The 17521-nt window shown below is 52.6% G+C and overlaps 1 protein-coding gene across 1 annotated transcript; it reads left to right on the forward strand.

Moving 5' to 3' along the window:
- The first annotated feature begins 1154 nt into the window (after positions 1-1154).
- On the forward strand, positions 1155-17258 carry LOC136500834 (uncharacterized). Its single transcript, XM_066496289.1, has 9 exons — positions 1155-1555; positions 1664-1710; positions 1794-1896; positions 2161-2247; positions 3083-3166; positions 3330-3383; positions 16235-16315; positions 16907-16952; positions 17047-17258. The coding sequence occupies exons 1-9, from the start codon at positions 1331-1333 to the stop codon at positions 17097-17099; spliced, it is 780 nt and encodes a 259-aa protein (XP_066352386.1). The 5' UTR covers positions 1155-1330; the 3' UTR covers positions 17100-17258.
- Positions 17259-17521: the final 263 nt, after the last annotated feature.

Genomic DNA, 17521 nt, shown 5'->3' on the forward strand with positions numbered 1-17521 from the left:
ACCCTTGGATTAATCGCCTTGGGTTTCAACTACATAGATGTACCCCTAGCATCGATTGAGAGATCCTAGAGGCGGTTGGGCCTAGGAGGAGCCCATAGGGGTTCGCTCGAATCCACTTTGGGCCAGGGATCGACCGATCATGGGCTCCACTAAGGCCCAACTTTGGTGGGGTGGCCCACAGGGCCTTGTGGTCAAATTCTTCGCTCCCTGCCGCTCATTTGGGCCAAATTGGAGTTGAAGTGGCCTTTTGCTCTTTACACGAATGTTGGTGATGCGTCAGAGGATTGAAAGTGGGTTCCTTCGTCTTATTCCATGTGTTTATTTGTGAGAAGTTGTAATCAAAATTCTCCAAGTAAATGTGGAACTACGTTATTTGGAAACAAATATACATGTTAGTGATGGTAGTCCTTTTATTTCTACAGTAATTGACGGTCGAAATTGGCATTTTGTGGCTGTCAATGACTCCCTGAAGCTAAACTCTTGCTTGTCCTGAAGCAAGAATTAGACTTAGGCTCGGTGGATCAGGAGTTGCTGCAATGTTCTTTTTCTCAAATGTACCTTTGCTTTTCCAAAATTTGAATAAGTTAGCAAAGGTAGCTCTCACCCATTTTAACTTCTTACACATGGTGCTTTTGTCCTTCTCTTTGTCTTGGGTGGCTGAGAGATAGAACTGCATGAAAGAGCACTCTTCTCTTTTCTTTAATTATGCTTTCATCTCCAGAGGTTTTTGACAAGTTTTGAAAACAAAAGTTCAGTTCCTCAAGTGATGCTCTCAAATCGTTCATATTTTTGTTGTATCGGATCCTCACCAAAGGCTTTTAAGTGTAACATCTTTTTCATCCTGTCATCTAATAGGCTTACGTGGATCATTAAGTATAGAAAAATGAGACATACTTGTGTCACATATTTTTCTAAGTCAAAAACCACGTTATCACTTGTGATCTAATGGGATATTGTTCCAGTGAACTCTATTTAAGTAAGATTGACGAATTTATGGGTTGTTTAACTATGAGTTTATTATCTGTTATTAATGTGATTTTGACGCGTGTGCCAGTATCTGAACTGACGCGCGCAGGACAGATAAAGGGATCGCCAGGGATGGGAGGCTCGGATTTCATTTCTGGGCTCTGTTGGTTTGTGGGTGATCCACTCATTCTTCTCTCCACGCGCCAAAACCCCAGCCACGGGGCCACGGCCATCTCCTCCTCCCGTTCGTCCCCATCCAAAAGCTGCCCAGGAGAAAAAAAAAACACTTATTTGCAGCGCGAACACCTCAAAAATCACTCGCTACTGCTGTTGACGCGCGGCGGAGAAAGACAGCGAGCGAGAGATGTCTCTGCAGTGCGTGGCGCACGCGGTCCGAGCGGTCGCCGTGCTTCCGGCGCCAGCCTCCCCTCGCCGCCGGACAAGCCATGTGTCCCTAACCCTTCCGACCCGGCGGCCAGGGCTCGCCGTCGCGCCGGTCCGTGCGGCGGAGTCGTCCTCCCCGCTCGCCGTTCCCGCCTCCGCGGCCGGCAAGGCCGTCGTCCCGGACGACGAGTTCTCCCTCGCCAAGGTGGGCAGCCTCGGCTATTTCTTGCTTCTTGGAACATGGTGCAGCGCCTTGGCGGTTGTCACCCCGAAGGCCCGAAAAATCAAATGCTGAATCTGCCGTCGTTTGCAGGTGTCCTTCGGTGTGATTGGGCTGGGGGTTGGGCTCTCGCTTCTGTCGTGAGTTCTGAATCTTTCCAGTCTTGTCAGTGTAAGAGATTCAGAATGCTCTGTCGTGGGGGTCATGTGTTCTTGCATCTCAGGTACGGATTCGGGTCGTATTTCAACCTGCTTCCTGGTTCGGAGTGGTCAGCTTTGCTGCTCACCTACGGGTTTCCTCTCACAATCATCGGCATGGCTTTGAAGGCAAGAACTCTCCCTACGTAGAAGGCATTACTGGATGACATCTATAGGGACGACCCTGTTACTTTCAAACTCTAGGGGTGCCTATGACTGTCATTCGTCTTCTCTAAATTATGTGGCTTGATGTTTCGTGCTTGATATTATGTTTTGGGATGCAGCTTGCACCTAGAATCTCAATTGGGTGATAGTAATTTAGTAATTTATTAGGTTGAAGGTGCTCGGTTTCTTTGCTGCTGTATGTGTTCATTCTGAATTTTCTAAATGCAGTATGCAGAACTGAAACCAGTGCCCTGCATAACCTTTGCTGATGCCTTTGCTCTAAGAGAAAAGTGTGCTACCCCTATTCTGAAGCAGGTAATATTTATTTATACAATCAAACATTTACTACTTAGTATGATGTGGTGAACTGTTTATATTCTGTTATATTGTTGTCGTAAGTAAAATTTGGCTATATTACCAACAGTTTCCTGAAGGTGGAATTTCAAAATGAGATGAACTTGAAATTTGTATGGAAAAGAGGTATTCTGCATAGTGCATAGATGGGAAAAGAAACTGACACTATTTCAATACCACCTAGATAATACACCATGATGTCAGACGTTTCAGTCTTGAGGATCAAAAAAGAAAAGTGTTAATACTAAGATTCTTAGTTAATTTCCAGCAGTCTACATGGAGGATCTAACTAAGGCAGACAAATAACTCCTTGATTAATTTTTGTTTCGTGCCAAAGTGATATTGACTATCACTTATTTAGTTACATCATGATGCAATAGATAGATATAAGAAATTCAATAATTTTGGCATCACAGTATCATTTAAACTTACATCCGACCACAATCCCAGATAGCGAATACAACCAAAGCTTGATGATATATTTGATTCTTTTGTAGCACACTTTGGTAGCTTAGATCATTGGTGAATTTTTTTGTAAATGCTAAATCATTCTAATCAGTAATTATCAAAATGGTGCAGCATATGTTTTAGAGCTAGTAGTACATTATTGTTTAAGCTCTTGCTCTCATGCCGGAACTTGGCCTTTTTGGTTATTAATATTCACGCATTTTCACGAGAAAAATTGAAGTCGTGATCTGAACTGACAATATAACATAGAAGGATCAAGCATGCATTCAAATAACAGCAAATTTCTATGGTGTCATTTGTTTAATCTGACATAATTGCGTATTCCTAGGTCAGGAGTGATGTTACACGTTTTAGATATGGTGATGAGCAACACCTGGATGAAGCACTACAGAGAATCTTTCAATATGGTTTGGTAATTCCTCATTCTGTCCATTTCATGATTAACATTGTTTTTCTTTATTCACACGCAATTTTCAAGCTACGCAAATGGGCACTGATATGTCTTACAAAATTAATCTCTTTCGTGGTAAGGATTTTGTTGTTATCTTATGGCTTCTTTCTCCTGTAAATGGTAGGGTGGTGGCATTCCTAGGCGTAATGCGCCTATATTACATAAGATTCGAGAAGAAGTAAGTTCACTATCTGTTCGTTTTATTCTTGGAAGTAGTAATCTTTATATATTGCAAATTGTAACTACATTTCATTTTGGGGTTTGTATAATGTACTGACTTTTAAGAGTTGAGTCAAATTCATAGTAGTATAGGGAAATTAACTACGTGGTCCAAGAAGACTTCAGACAATCCACAAAATTTGTGTGGTGTGAGTCATTGTATATTAAAAGATATCGACCTGCGGTAGGTAAGACGCCCCAGGGCATTGCAATAAGATCTCATGCACCAAACCCCTGCCCCACCCATACAAAGCATCACCGTAGCCTATGTGAGAACGACCACGACCGAGACTAGACCTTGGACCTATGCTTTGGTATGGGGCTATTAGGATATGTATAATCCTGCACTAATCATAGATTGTTTGTAATCCCATAGATAGGCTAGCTGCCATATATAGCCTAGGTTTCTTTCTATGTATAGCCTAGGATTGTTTCCTTGTACAGGGAATAGCTTTCCATATGTGTAATTTCCTTGTATGCCTATTAGCTATATATGAAAGGCTCCCCACCCACGTTCAGTGTGTGGTGATTCCCTCCTTTCCTGTCTATTCTACATGGTATCAGAGTAACCGATCCTTCTTCCCCTTCCCACCGCACCCTCTGCGGTGGGAACCGTTCTTCACCTCTCTCTGCGGGAAATTCGGCCTTCTTTCCCACATCACGGAGGAAGCTGGCTCCCCCGACCCTGCCTGGAACATCGCCGACGCCTGCGTCCGTAGTTGGCTCCTTGGCTCTGTTGGGCCGGATGTCCTCGGCCTGGCGACGGCGCCAGATCAGACCGCGCGTGCCCTCTGGCTCGCCATCAGGCGCCTCTTCGAGGCCAACAAGGCCCCGTGCGCCATCTTCCTGGGTCACGAGTTCTACTCCATGACCCAGGGCGACTCCCCCGTCAACAACTACGCCCAAAAGATGAAGGCCACCGCCGACGCACTCCGTGATGTCGGTCGCGTCATCACCGACTCGGAGCTCGTCCTCAACTTCCTGCGCGGCCTCAACCCCCGCTTCGCCAGCACCGCCGACAACATCGCCGACTCGCACCCGCTGCCGGACTTCGCCACCACCCGCGAGAAGCTCGTCCTCAAGGAGCTCCGCCTCGCCAACGAGGGCACCGTGGCAGCCCAGACGGCGTTCCACGCCGCGTGCGGCACTGCCTGCCGCACTGTCTCCAGCGCCATCGGCGGCAGCTTCACCGGCTATGGTGGAGGCTCCATCGGCGGCAGCAGCGGCGGGAAGGGCGGCGGCAATGGCCGCTGGAAGAAGAAGGGCAAGGGCGGCGCCCCGAAGTCTGCTGCACCGGCGGCTCCGTGGCTCTGCTACCCGCCCTGGAATGCTGCGCCGCACCAGCAGCCATGGCGTCCACCAGCGTGGGGCGGCCCTGGCGTGCTCGGGGCTCCTCCCCCGGCCCAGGCTCACACGACCTTTGCCCCCGCTCAGTTCTCCGGCGCCACGAACTCTGCTCTGCCTCCTCACCAGCAGCAGGGCGGCTGGGATCAGGCAGGCCTCATCGCTGCCCTGAACCAGATGTCGCTTCAGGGGTCCTCCCCCTGGGTCTTCGACACTGGTGCCACTGCCCACATGTCGTCCTCGGATGGTATACTCCTGTCCCGTCTCCCTCCTCCTTCTGGCATCACGGTTGGCGATGGCACTACCATTCCCATCACCTGCCGTCCAGATTACACTCCCCACACTCTACCTTTCATCTTCATGATGTTCTGGTTGCCCCTGCTCTAGTACGCAATCTCCTTTCAGTTCGTCAATTCACCCGTGACAATGCTTGTTCCGTTGAATTTGACTCTTGTGGCTTTTCTGTCGAGGACCAGCAGATCGGGCGCGTGACTCTTCGCTGCAATAGTGGTGGCGACCTCTACACCTTCCCCACCACACCGCCCACTTCCTGCAGCCTCGCCACCACGTCGTCCCTGTGGCACCACTGCCTCGGCCACCCCGGCCCATCCAGCCTCGCCAATCTACGGAACATGTCGGCCATCTCCTACAATAAGAATTCGCCTTGCCTCTGCCATGCATGTCAACTTGGCAAGCACGTGCGACTCCCATTTAGCCAAGTGCCCCATTTGATTTACTACATTGTGATGTGTGGACATCTCCCGTGCCTAGCAACTCCGGTTTTAAATATTATCTCGTCATACTCGATGATTTTTCCCATTACTGCTGGACATTCCCACTGCGCCACAAATCTGAGGTGCACCGGCATCTTGTCGAATTCTTTGCCTACGCTACAACACAATTCGGCACCACACCCAAATCCCTCCAAGCAGATAATGGCACCGAGTTCATTAACCATGCCACCGCCACACTCCTCAGCAGCCAGGTCACTACCCTACGCCTCTCCTGCCCCTATACGTCCCCGCAAAATGGCAAGGCCGAACGCATACTCCGCACTATCAACAACACCATCCGCACCATGCTCCTCCATGCCTTCATGCCTCCTCCTTATTGGGCTAAGGCTCTCACCACAGCCACCACCCTCCTCAATCGGCGTCCCTCCTCCATCCACCACCAAATACCTCATCAAATTCTCTATGGCACCCTCCCAGATTACTCCTCCCTCCGTGTCTTCGGGTGCCTATGCTATCCAAACCTCACCGCCACCTCCCCCCACAAACTCGCTCCTCGCTCCGCCCCGTGTGTTTTCCTCAGATACCCATCCTCTCACAAGGGCTACCGCTGCCTCGACATGAACACTCGCCGGATAATCATCTCCTGCCATGTCATATTCGACGAGTCAGTGTTCCCATTCGCGGCAGCACCATCGGCGGCCTCCGTGCCGCCCTCACTTGAATTTCTGATGCAGGGACTTTCTTCCTCGACGACAACAGTGAGCACTCCTCTGCCGCTCCCTGAAACCAGCGAGGATCCAGCCCCTGCGCTCCTAGACCCAGCTATCATCCAGCTGGGCCCCCTGGTTGCCTCTACGGGCGGGCACCCACCGCCTGCTCCGCCTGCGGGCAGGCAACAGCCGCCAGCCGCTCCACAGCCGGGGCGCCAGCGTTTCGGTATCGTCTTCACTCGCCGCAGCCGAGTTCCTGCAGCGCCGAACGTGGCTCCTGCGGTTGATGCACCAGCCACTGAGGTCGTGGCCCCTGCGGCTGCCTCCGTGGCTCCCCTGGCGGCGGTTCCTGTGGCTGCTGCACCGGCCACCGAGGTCGTCGCCCCTGCGGATGTCTTCGTGGCTCCAGCACCATCTGCTCCGCCACCTGCAGCGACCCAGCAGCCTGCTGCACCACCGACCTGGCCTGTGACACGGTCACAGACCGGCTCCCTGCGCACCGTCCAGCGCTACGGTTTCACCACCTCCGTCGCCTCGCCGGTCCCGGCGAACTATCGCAGCGCCCTTGCCGACCCCAATTGGCGCGCTGCGATGGCCGATGAGTACAAGGCGCTGATCGACAATGGCACTTGGCGCCTTGTCCCTCGGCCCCCTGGTGCTAACATTGTTACTGGGAAGTGGCTGTTCAAGCACAAATTCCACTTCGACGGTTCCCTCGCCCGGCACAAGGCGCGCTGGGTCGTCCGCAGTTTCTCCTAGGAGGCCGGCGTTGACTACGACGAGACCTTCAGCCCGGTCGTCAAGCCGGCCATGATCCGCACCGTGCTCAGCATTGCTGCGTCCCGGGATTGGCCTATCCGCCAACTCGACGTGAAGAATGCCTTCCTCCACGGCAATCTCGAGGAGACGGTCTACTGCGAGCAGCCCAAAGGCTTCGTCGACCCTGCTGCTCCTAATTCCGTTTGTTTGCTGCAGAAGTCCTTGTATGGACTTAAACAGGCGCCGCGAGCTTGGAACCAGCGCTTCTCCGCCTTCATCAGCAGCATCGGCTTCACCACATCCAAGTCGGATGCCTCCCTGTTCATCTACAAGGCTGGAGATGACATGGCTTATCTTCTCCTCTACGTTGATGACATCATTGTCACCGCGTCGTCACTGGCTCTACTCCTGCACGTCGCCTCCCGACTCTCTCTGGAGTTCGCCATGACGGACCTTGGTGACCTCCAGCACTTCCTCGGCATCTCGGTGACGCGGGACAGCAGTGGCCTGTTCCTGTCCCAACGACAGTACGCCGTCGAGCTTCTTCAGCGCGCTGGCATGTCTGAATGCCCCCCGACAGCTACCCCGGTGGATGCCCGGACCAAGCTGTCCTCCACTGAGGGCGCTCCCGTCGCCAACCCCTCGGAGTACAGGAGCCTGGTGGGAGCTCTCTAGTACCTCACTCTGACGAGGCCAGACCTGGCCTATGCTGTGCAGCAGGTCTGCCTCTTCATGCACGACCCTCGTGAGCCGCATCTTGCGCTGATCAAGCGCATCTTGTGCTATGTCAAGGGCTCGCTATCTGCAGGTCTTCACTTGAGCTCCGGCCCTGTAGATCAGCTCACAGCCTACTCTGATGCCGACTGGGCTGGCTGCCCGGATACACGTCGCTCTACCTCAGGCTTCTGCGTCTACCTCGGCGACAGCCTGGTCTCATGGTCTTCCAAGCGTTAGACGACTGTGTCGCGCTCCAGTGCCGAAGCTGAGTACCAGCGGTGGCCCATGCGGTTGCTGAGTGCTGCTGGCTGCGTCAGCTCCTCCAGGAGCTCCACATCTCCATTCTGCTAGCGACGGTTGTCTACTGTGACAATGTGAGCGCCGTCTACATGGTTGCCAACCCTGTCCACCACCGCCGCATGAAGCATATCGAGATTGACATCCACTTCGTCCGCGAGAAGGTCGCTCTGGGACAGTTCAGGGTTCTCCATGTTCCTTCTGCACACGAGTTTGCTGATATTATGACCAAGGGTCTGCCCGTCCAGCTCTTCACTGACTTTCGGACCAGTCTGTGCGTCCATGATGCTTCCGCTACGACTGCGGGCGGGTATTAGGATATGTATAATCCTGCACTAATCATAGATTGTTTGTAATCCCATAGATAGGCTAACTGCCATATATAGCCTAGGTTTCTTTCTATGTATAGCCAAGGATTGTTTCCTTGTACAGGGAATAGCTTTCCATATGTGTAATTTCCTTGTATGCCTATTAGCTATATATGAAAGGCTCTCCACCCACGTTCAGTGTGTGGTGATTCCCTCCTTTCCTGTCTATTCTACAGGGGCAAAAGAGAGGATTTTTTAACCCCGGTCTAAAAATTCGCTCCCATGGGGAGAAAATTCTGATTTTTCTCAACGGGCTTAACTTCTTAATTGGGTAATAGGAAGGATTCTCCGAGCTAATTAGACGTTAAAAATATATTAGAGCCTAATGGGGGGAAATGTTAGGTTTTCTATGCTTTACCTTTGTTAGAAATCCTAATTATTCTTGATTATGGATTGAAAAGGGATGTTTTTTTTACGCAAAAGACTGGGGGAGATCTCCACAGTTAGTCGCTGAATTCTCACTCTTGGTAGTAGCAAAATTCTTACTCTCATCGAGACAGGATGACACTAGGAGTTGGTACAATTTTCTGGTTTATATCTCAATGCCATACCAACCCGAGGGGTTGGGGATACATATTTATAGGCTGCTAGCCAGCCAAGCATATGCCAAGATGCTAGTCTAAGATGCTGTCCTAGATGCTAAGATGCTGTCCTCTAGATGCTAGTCTAAGATGCTGTCCTTAGATGCTGTCCTCTAATCTAAGATGTCTATGCTGTCCTAAGAAATAGACCATGCAGCCACAAAGATCATGTGACCAGCACAGCCCACAAGACCACACAGCCCACAAAGACCACATCAGCCAGACTTATCAATCATTCTTCCCCTAAGTCTTGTGCGTCGTCTTAGTGGGAAAGTTGAACCATCCCGGTCCTGGAGCAGAGCTCAAGGAACTTGATCCTCCCAAGGGGCTTGGTGAGCAGGTCCGCAAGCTGGTCCTTGGTGTTGATGTAGCTCGCCTTGATGCTCCTGTCCTCCAAACAGCCTCGGATGAAGTGGTGCCTCACTCGGATGTGCTTACTCCGTTCATGGAAAACATGGTTCTTTGCCAGGGCCAGAGCTGGACTTGCTGTCCACCCTGAGCTCCACCGCTCTAGTGTCTCTGCCGAGGAGATCACCAAGCAGTCGAGCGAGCCAGAGCGCCTAAGTCGAAGCAGTGGAGGCCGCTATGTACTCGCCCTCGCAGCTGGACAGGGCCACCACCTGTTGCTTGACCGACTGCCAGCTAACGAGGCACTTGCCGAGGAAGAAGAGGATCCCGCTCGTGCTCTTGCTGGTGTCGATGTCGCCGGCGTGGTCGCTGTCGCTGTACCCGACGAAGTGTGCCGTCCTAGGGCACCTAGGGTAGTAGAGGCCGTGGTCGAGAGTCCCCGCAACGTAGTGGATGATCCTCTTCATAGCCTGCTGGTGCTCCGTCGTCGGTCGCTGCATGAACCGACTAACGTAGCCGACGGAGAATGCCAAGTCCGGCCATGTGTGGGCGAGGTAGCGAAGGCTCCCCACAAGACGCTGGTACTGCGTAGTGTCCACCTCCGTCGTGTTGTCGCGGCTCAGCTTCAGCCTCTCCTCCATCGGAGTGAGAGCTGGGTTGCAGTCGGTGAGCCCAGGTAGCTCAACGACGCGCTTGGCGTAGGCGGTCTGTCGAAGCGTGATCCCGGAGTCATCCTGGTGCACCTCGATTCCCAGGTAGAAGGAGAGAGGCCCCAGGTCACTCATCTGGAAGGTGGCCTTCATCTCTTCCTTGAATGCCGCCACCTCCGCATCCTTGGAGCCGGTGATCACCAAGTCGTCGACGTAGACACCCACCAGCAGAGCATTACCTCCACTGCCCTGTCGGTAGATGGCCGCCTCGTGCGGGCTTTGCTCGAAGCCCATCCCCTTTAGCGTGGAATCCAACTTGGCATTCCACGCCCTCGGTGCCTGCCGCAAGCCATAGAGGGCCTTGCGCAGGCGGAGCACCTTGCCCTCCTTGCCGGGGATCGCAAATCCCGGCGGCTGGTGCACGTAGACCTCCTTCAAGTTGCCTGTTAAGGAACGCCGACTTGACGTCCATGTGATGAACACGCCAGCCCTCCTAGGCAGCTAGCGCAAGAGGAGTCGCACGGACTCCATCCGTGCCACGGGAGCAAAGGCGTCGTCGAAGTCAACCCCCTCCTGCTACACGAAACCTCATGCCACCAAGCGAGCCTTATGCTTGATGATGGCACCGGCTTCATCCCTCCAGCTTGTACACCCACTTAAGGGTGATCGCGTGGTGACCACGAGGAAGGTCAGCAAGCTCCCAGGTGCGGTTCTTCTCAACTGCATCCATCTCCAACTGCATCGCGGCGCGCCATGCCGCGTGTCTCTCGGCCTCTGCAAACGACCGAGGCTCGCCGTCGTCACACACAAGGTGCAACTGCGCCTCCAGGTCGTGAGGCACCGGTCTCGGCATCGGCTGGATCGCCTAAGAAGGTTCTCCATCGTACGGTACCGCAACGGCTCACCGTCGTGGTACGCGTCGACGCGCTCCTAGTCGTGAGAGAGCGGAGTAGCGAGCTCAACCGGGCCGTGCTCGACACGAGCTGATGGTGGAGTAGACGTGCCCAGAGTGGTGCCTGCCGGTGCTGGAGTGCAGTGGCGTTGCCGGCTGTGGTGGAGCCGGCGAAGAACTCATCGCAGCCGAGGTCCTGGCTGGAGAGCGTGGTGCTGTCCGAGTAGCAGGCGCCGGGGTCGGTGGAGGCTCGGGGACTGGGGTAGACGCAGCTCGCCGAAGAAGAGCCGCCTACTCTCCCAGCTCCCTCGAAGTGGACGTACTCGACAGTGAAGTCGTCGTACGTTGGAGCCGAGCCGTCGTCCACCGCCTTGTCCCACGCCCATCCTCGTCCTTCGTCGAACACAACGTCGCGCGCCGTGCGCACACGTTGTGTCTTCGGGTCGAGGATGCGATAGGCCTTCGAGCTCTCCGCATAGCCGATGAACACTCCCAGAGTGCTCCTGTCGTCGAACTTGCTGATGTGGCCAAGCTCCTTGGCGAACGCGAGGCAGCCGAAGACCCGCAAGTGGGAGACCACCGGCTTGCGCCCATGCCAAGCCTCGTACGACGTCCTGCCGTCGAGCGCCTTGGTAGGCGAGTGGTTGAGGATGTAGACGGCCATCACCACCGCCTCTCCCCAGAAGACAGCCTGGCATCCCCCTCTGCTTGAGGAGGGCTCGAGCCATCCCCACAACCGTCTGGTTGCGCCGTTCGACGACGCCGTTCTGCTGCGGGCTGTACGGCGTGGAGTAGTGGCGTTGAATGCCCTCGTCAACGCAGTACTGATGCGAATTTAGCCGCTGTGAATTCGCCGCCGTTGTTGCGGCCGCACTCCGCCTCTGCTGCAGACTACGCGCGCCTGATGGTGTTCGCAGCCTCTCCCTTGCTGCCGAGGACCATCACCCACATATAGCGGGAGAGGTCGTCGACGAGCAGCAGGAAGTAGCTTCGTCCTCCCGGTGTGGCCGGTGTCACCGGGCCACACAAGTCCCCGTGCACAAGCTCGAGCCTCTCCTTGGCTCGAAAGCTAGCCCGCTGTGGAAAGGGGAGTCGTCTCTGCTTTGTCAACACGTAGACGTCACAGAGCTGCTCCACATGGTCGAGGCACGGACAGGCCTCGCACCATCTCCGTGGCACTGAGCCGCTTCAGGGCCTCAAAGTGAAGCCCGAAACGCTCGTGCCACTGCCACGCCTCGTCGTCCCGACGAGCAGCGAGACAGAGGGGTTGTGCCACCTGAACGTTAAGGACGTAGAGTCGATTTGCGCTTCTAGATACCTTGGCAAGAAGGCGACGACGACGATCCCAAATCCTCATGACTCCGTCCTCAACCACCACGCGCGAACCGTTCTCATCCAGCTGTCCCAAGCTGATGATGGAGTTCCTCAACGCAGGGATGTAGTAGACTCCGGTGAGCAGCCTGTGCTCACCAGACACGGCGGTGAAGATGACGGAGCCGACGCCCTTGATCTCCACGTCGGAGGCATCCCCAAACTTGACGGAGCCTCGGACGCTAGAGTCAAGCTCGTTGAAGAACTCCTGTCGACCGGTCATGTGGTGGGTGGCACTGGTGTCAAGGCACCACCCGTCAGTCTTGTCGTTGCCGGAGCCGTCGCCGAGGAGGGCGTGTGCTTTCGGCTCGTCAAGGTGGAGGAGGGCCGCTGCGTCCGGTGCCGCTGGAGGTAACTCGATGCTTGCATGTGCCATGAACAGAGCCGGCTCCTCCTCCGCCTATGCGACGTGGGCTTGGCCGCGTCGAGGCTGTCGGCAGTCCTTGGCCCAATGGCCAAGCTGGCCGCAGTTGCAGCAGGCGTCGTCTCGTGCCGGCTTGTGCCTGCCTGGCGGCGCCGCCCTGGGCTGCCTCCGCGGGCATCACCCTTGGCACGTCCTCGCGCCCCGGCCTGGGCGTCTCTTGCGCGGCTTGCCACGCTTGCGGCCGTCTATCGCGGAAGAAGGCTCCCCCTTCTTCCGGTCACCTTGGCTGGCAAGCCACTGCTCCCGAGTGAGAAGGAGCTTCCCGCCAGTGGTGATGGGCCCCGAGAGAGCCTGTGGCTCATCGCCGTCGACGACCTTGAGGCGACCTATCGCCTCCTCGATCGACATCATGGAGAGATCCAGCAGAGACTCGATCGAGCGAGTCATCTGTTTGTACTTCTTGGGGACGCAGCGGAAGAGCTTTTCGACAGCTCTCTCCTCGCCGTAGGTGTCATCGCCAAACTGCACCATCTTCTGCAACAGAGTGTTGAGACGGAGAGCAAAGTCATCAACGTCCTCACCTGGCTTGAAGGCCAGGTTCTCCCACTCCTTGCGAAGTGCCTGCAGTGTGGACTTGCGGGCGCGGTCGCTTGCCGATGCGTGCCGCAGCGATGGCGTCCCAAGCCTCCTTGGCAGTCCGCTTGTTGGTAAGCGAGAACTACATCTCGGGCGGGACTGCAGCGTTGAGGGCATCCAGCGCCCGTCAATCTAGGTCGTAGTCGACGTTGCCGTATCGGACTGCCTCCCACATGTGCCGCACCTGGAGCTTTACCCTCATCACCGCAGCCCACTCGACGTAGTTGGTCTTGGTGAGGGTAGGCCACCCACGCCGGACCGACGTCCCTGACAACAGCCTGGAGCCCGTGGTAACCACGGTACCGATTCGGGGAGAGAGCCACGCTGCTTGTGAAGGCCGCGCTCTCCATCGATCCGTCCACCACCGTTGCTGTGCGCGCCTCCTCCAGGAGCGCCTGCCGGCGCGTCCGCGCCTGTCTGGGCTGCCTGCCGCGCTCGTGGGCGTGCGCGGCTGCCCCAGGAGCGCCACCGCCGTGCGCGCCTCCTCTAGGAGCGCCGCCAGCGCGTCCGCGCCTGTCTGGGCTGCCGCCACTAGGGATGAAAACGGTACGGATATTTTCGGACCGTATTCGAAACCGAATCCGTTTAGAGGGGGGTTGAGATCTGTCCGTATCCGAGTCCGGATATCCAACATCCGATACCGTATCCGTATCTGAATACTCAAATCGCATATTTATGATGTCGATATCCAGTCGTATCATATCCGACATAGTTGACACTATCCGTATTCGAATCCGAATGCCGGACAAAAATATGAAAACAAATGTAATATCGGTGTTATCCGTCCGTATCCGATCCGTTTTCATCCCTAGCCGCCACGCTCGTGGGCGTGCGCGGCTGCCCACTGCGCTGCCCGCGCTCGCGCTGCCTCCCTCTCTAGCAGCTCGAGGTCCGCGTCGGCGGTGTCGTCAGCGGAAATGGAGCTGCCGATGCTGCCACGCAGAGCCTCGACCTCCGCTGCCGCCGCACGCGCTGCATTCGCCGCCGCCGCTGCTTCCGCCTCCGCTCTGGCTGCTGCCAGCTCCGCCGCTGCCAGCCTTGACGCCCTTGCCGCCGCCGCAGTGGTCTCTACCGCCGCTCGCTCGCGTTCCTCTGCCGCGGCAAGTTCGGCCTCCTGCCGACGCCGCGTGCTCGAGGCGACTGAGCGCTGAGACTAGCCCTGTGGACATGACGCGCTACCGGGGGGCTGCTGCGTGGGGAGAGGGCTGCTTCAGACGAGCTGTGCGGGGGAGGAGTGAGCAGGAGCGGCCGGAGCGGCTGCTCGCAGCTGGGGCTGTTGTGTGGCTGGGAGAGGAGATGAGCAGGAGATGCTCAAGGCTACAGGATAGTACGGCTCTGATACCACTTGTTAGTCGCTGAATTCTCACTCTTGGTAATAGCATAATTCTTACTCTCATCGAGAGAGGATGACACTAGGAGTTGGGATAATTTTCTGGTTTATTTCTCAATGCCATACCAACCCGAGAGGTTGGGGATATATATTTATAGGCTGCTAGCCAGCCAAGCATATGCCAAGATACTAGTCTAAGATGCTGTCCTAAATGCTAAGATGTTGTCCTCTAGATGCTAGTCTAAGATGCTGTCCTCTAGTCTAAGATGCTGTCCTATGCTGTCCTAAGAAACAGACCATGCAGCCACAAAGACCATGTGACCAGCACAGCCCCACAAAGACCTATAACAGCCCCACAAAGACCACAAGCAGCCAGACTTATCCAGCACCCACAGTGAGAAACTTTTCATTAATTAATAAAGAGTGAGCAAACTTACATACAGGGATTAAGTAAATGGATCAAGCCATACACAAAAGTTTACCTAAGGTCATCTTTGAAACGTAAATATTGGAGGAAACACTGGTTTTTAAAGTTGGCTATCCAAACAGTAGGGCTTGGGCCACGTCTTTGGAAAACCTTGTCATTGCGTATCTTCCACAGCTCCCATGTTGCTATCAAGGCTACTTTAGTGAAGAATGGTAGGTTGCTCGCCTGTCCTTGCCTGAGTAAATCTGTCTAGCAGTTGCAAAGAAACATCCCAATCAAAGTGGATGACCGCCCAACATTCCTGTGCGAAGGGACAATCAAAAAAGAGGTGTTCTATAGTTTCCTCAGCCCCGGTATTGCACATGACACATGTAGCACTGTCTTGTATGTCCAGATGTCTTCTGCGCAGCATGGATTTGGTGTTCAGACGGTCCACCATAACAAGCCAGGCAAAGAATTTGACTCTTGGGGTGCACCTTAATTTCCAGACTATCTTGAAGATCGGGTGGGCTTCCATATTGCTGAAAACATGGGAGTAAAAAATTCGTAACATATACTTGCTGCCCCATATTAGCGACCAACTATCGACACTGTTCTCATCATACAGCATGACTTGTAGCTGTGCCTGAAGACTTTCTAGTTCATCAAAGGCTTGCCGAGAAAGAGGTAGGAAGAATAGTGCATCAAGGTCTTCTGCTTGCATGACTTATAACACCGAGATTCCATCACTTCTGGCAAAGGAGGCTAGTCTTGCATATTTGTGAGCTAGCACCGAGTCTGTCCACAAATCATCCCAGAAACATACAGAGGAGCCATCACCTAACTCACATTTATCAATACCTCTGAAAATGATATTAAGACGTAGTACGTCTTTCCACCAGAAGGAACCCAATTCTCTTGCTGCATGGGGTACTCGGTTGTTGTAGTATTTGTGCCAAACGAGGCGAATTGAATCTGTAAAAGAAACAGTATATTGATAAAGAGACTCTATTTCAAAGTCAAAAGAGCGATTGAGCACCTGAGAAGTGTGCTACTCAAGCCACATAACCAACTCAGCTAGAGACCCTTTCGCAGCCATTGTGGATTTGACATTTGTCACTATAGAATATTACATAATCAATTTATGCTGTTATTTCAAGCAAAATTAATGATAAAATTAAGTTATGATGGACATCTTCTGTTCTTTCAGTCTACAAATTAGCTACACGAGTTACTAAATGGCCAGCTCAATTTCCTTGGCATGTTTCCTCTTACAAGATTCACTGTAATATTTTGAATGTAGGTAACTGAGGATGGGAAATACAGTTTAGTACTTGTATTTGAAGCCAAAGCATTGGAGCTATCTGATTTTGAGAAGAGACAGGTGAAAACACCTTCTTTAGTTACCTGTATTGTCTGAAGCATGAAACAATACTAATATTGTGTTATATAAGTATAGAAATATTAGAAGCAGTTTGAGTCTGAAATAGATGAGATTTTCTGAACAATCAAATGTTTAAAAATTAGGTTTTGAATAAAAATAACCAACCTAGGAGGGACTAGGTGTCATTATAAATAATAAGAATAAGGCACCCCAAATCAATTTGAAGATGAAGCCTGGCTTAGTTCCTTTCAACTAAGGAGTCATTTCCACAGCTTTGGACAATGGCTACCACTTCAGCCAAAATTATAGGGCAACAAATCTTGTTGCACAAACAATCCAACTGCTCTAAATATTATTCCTGCTGACAAACGAAGCTCTTAGAATTTTCTCTCAAAAATTAACAGCACAACCACTGAAGATGCTTCATCCATGTAGGGTGCTGCTTATATTGTCTGTTGGGGTGTACTATTTTGAATAGCTAAGCTGTTACACGACGAAACACATCTTGTCTTTTTATCCAAAATCTGTAATGGCAGAATTAAGTATGTAAGATTATTTGAGTATTGATGTCTTGCACATATTTTTCTGCAGGCTAAATTCACCTCCTTTTTTGGTCCTGGGATTAAGGCAGAAATTGGTAGGTTTTTCTTAATTTTTGTATTTCTCGAGAATACTATGAAGGCTGTATAATCCGTCTCACCCATGGTTGCAACATTGGTGTATCAATGCAGGAAAAGATGATGATGGTCTATATGAAGTTCGTCTTATCTCAGAGACTACTTAGAAACAAACTTTGGGAATTTTCTCTAATACGATACTAAACTTATTCCTTTTTTTCCTCTGATCCACTGATTTTGCATATATGATGTTAATAGTGTCAGATTTTACCCTTGTTTTTGTTGTGCCTCTGAGCTTTGATATAAATTGGTTGTTGATTCTTGGCTGCGACCTGGCACCTTCATACACTCCATGGACATGTGCAAAGAAAAAGCAGTTGTATATAGATGTAAATGGACTTGATTCTGAACGCTGTCCATATAGTTGAAAGCTATTTAACTATGTTTTTTCATGGAGTTGAATAGTGGTTGATTCGACAAATCCTTTCTTTCTAATGTCATTGGCTAACTTTTGTCCACATGAGAAACGTAGTGCCACTGCTACATAGTTTACTTCTTGGGAAGGCAGCAGCAGAGTATTTGTATATAT

This window comes from Miscanthus floridulus, chromosome 13 (genome assembly GCF_019320115.1).
Source record: "Miscanthus floridulus cultivar M001 chromosome 13, ASM1932011v1, whole genome shotgun sequence".
Lineage (NCBI taxonomy): Eukaryota > Viridiplantae > Streptophyta > Magnoliopsida > Poales > Poaceae > Miscanthus > Miscanthus floridulus.

Bases quoted from the DNA above. Each gene is read 5' to 3' on its own strand.
- LOC136500834 (XM_066496289.1), top strand. From the start codon at position 1,331: ATGTCTCTGCAGTGCGTGGCGCACGCGGTCCGAGCGGTCGCCGTGCTT. The intron at 1,556-1,663 runs GTGGGCAGCCTC...CGTCGTTTGCAG, and splicing joins ACGAGTTCTCCCTCGCCAAG to GTGTCCTTCGGTGTGATTGG. The intron at 1,897-2,160 runs GCAAGAACTCTC...TTCTAAATGCAG, and splicing joins TCATCGGCATGGCTTTGAAG to TATGCAGAACTGAAACCAGT.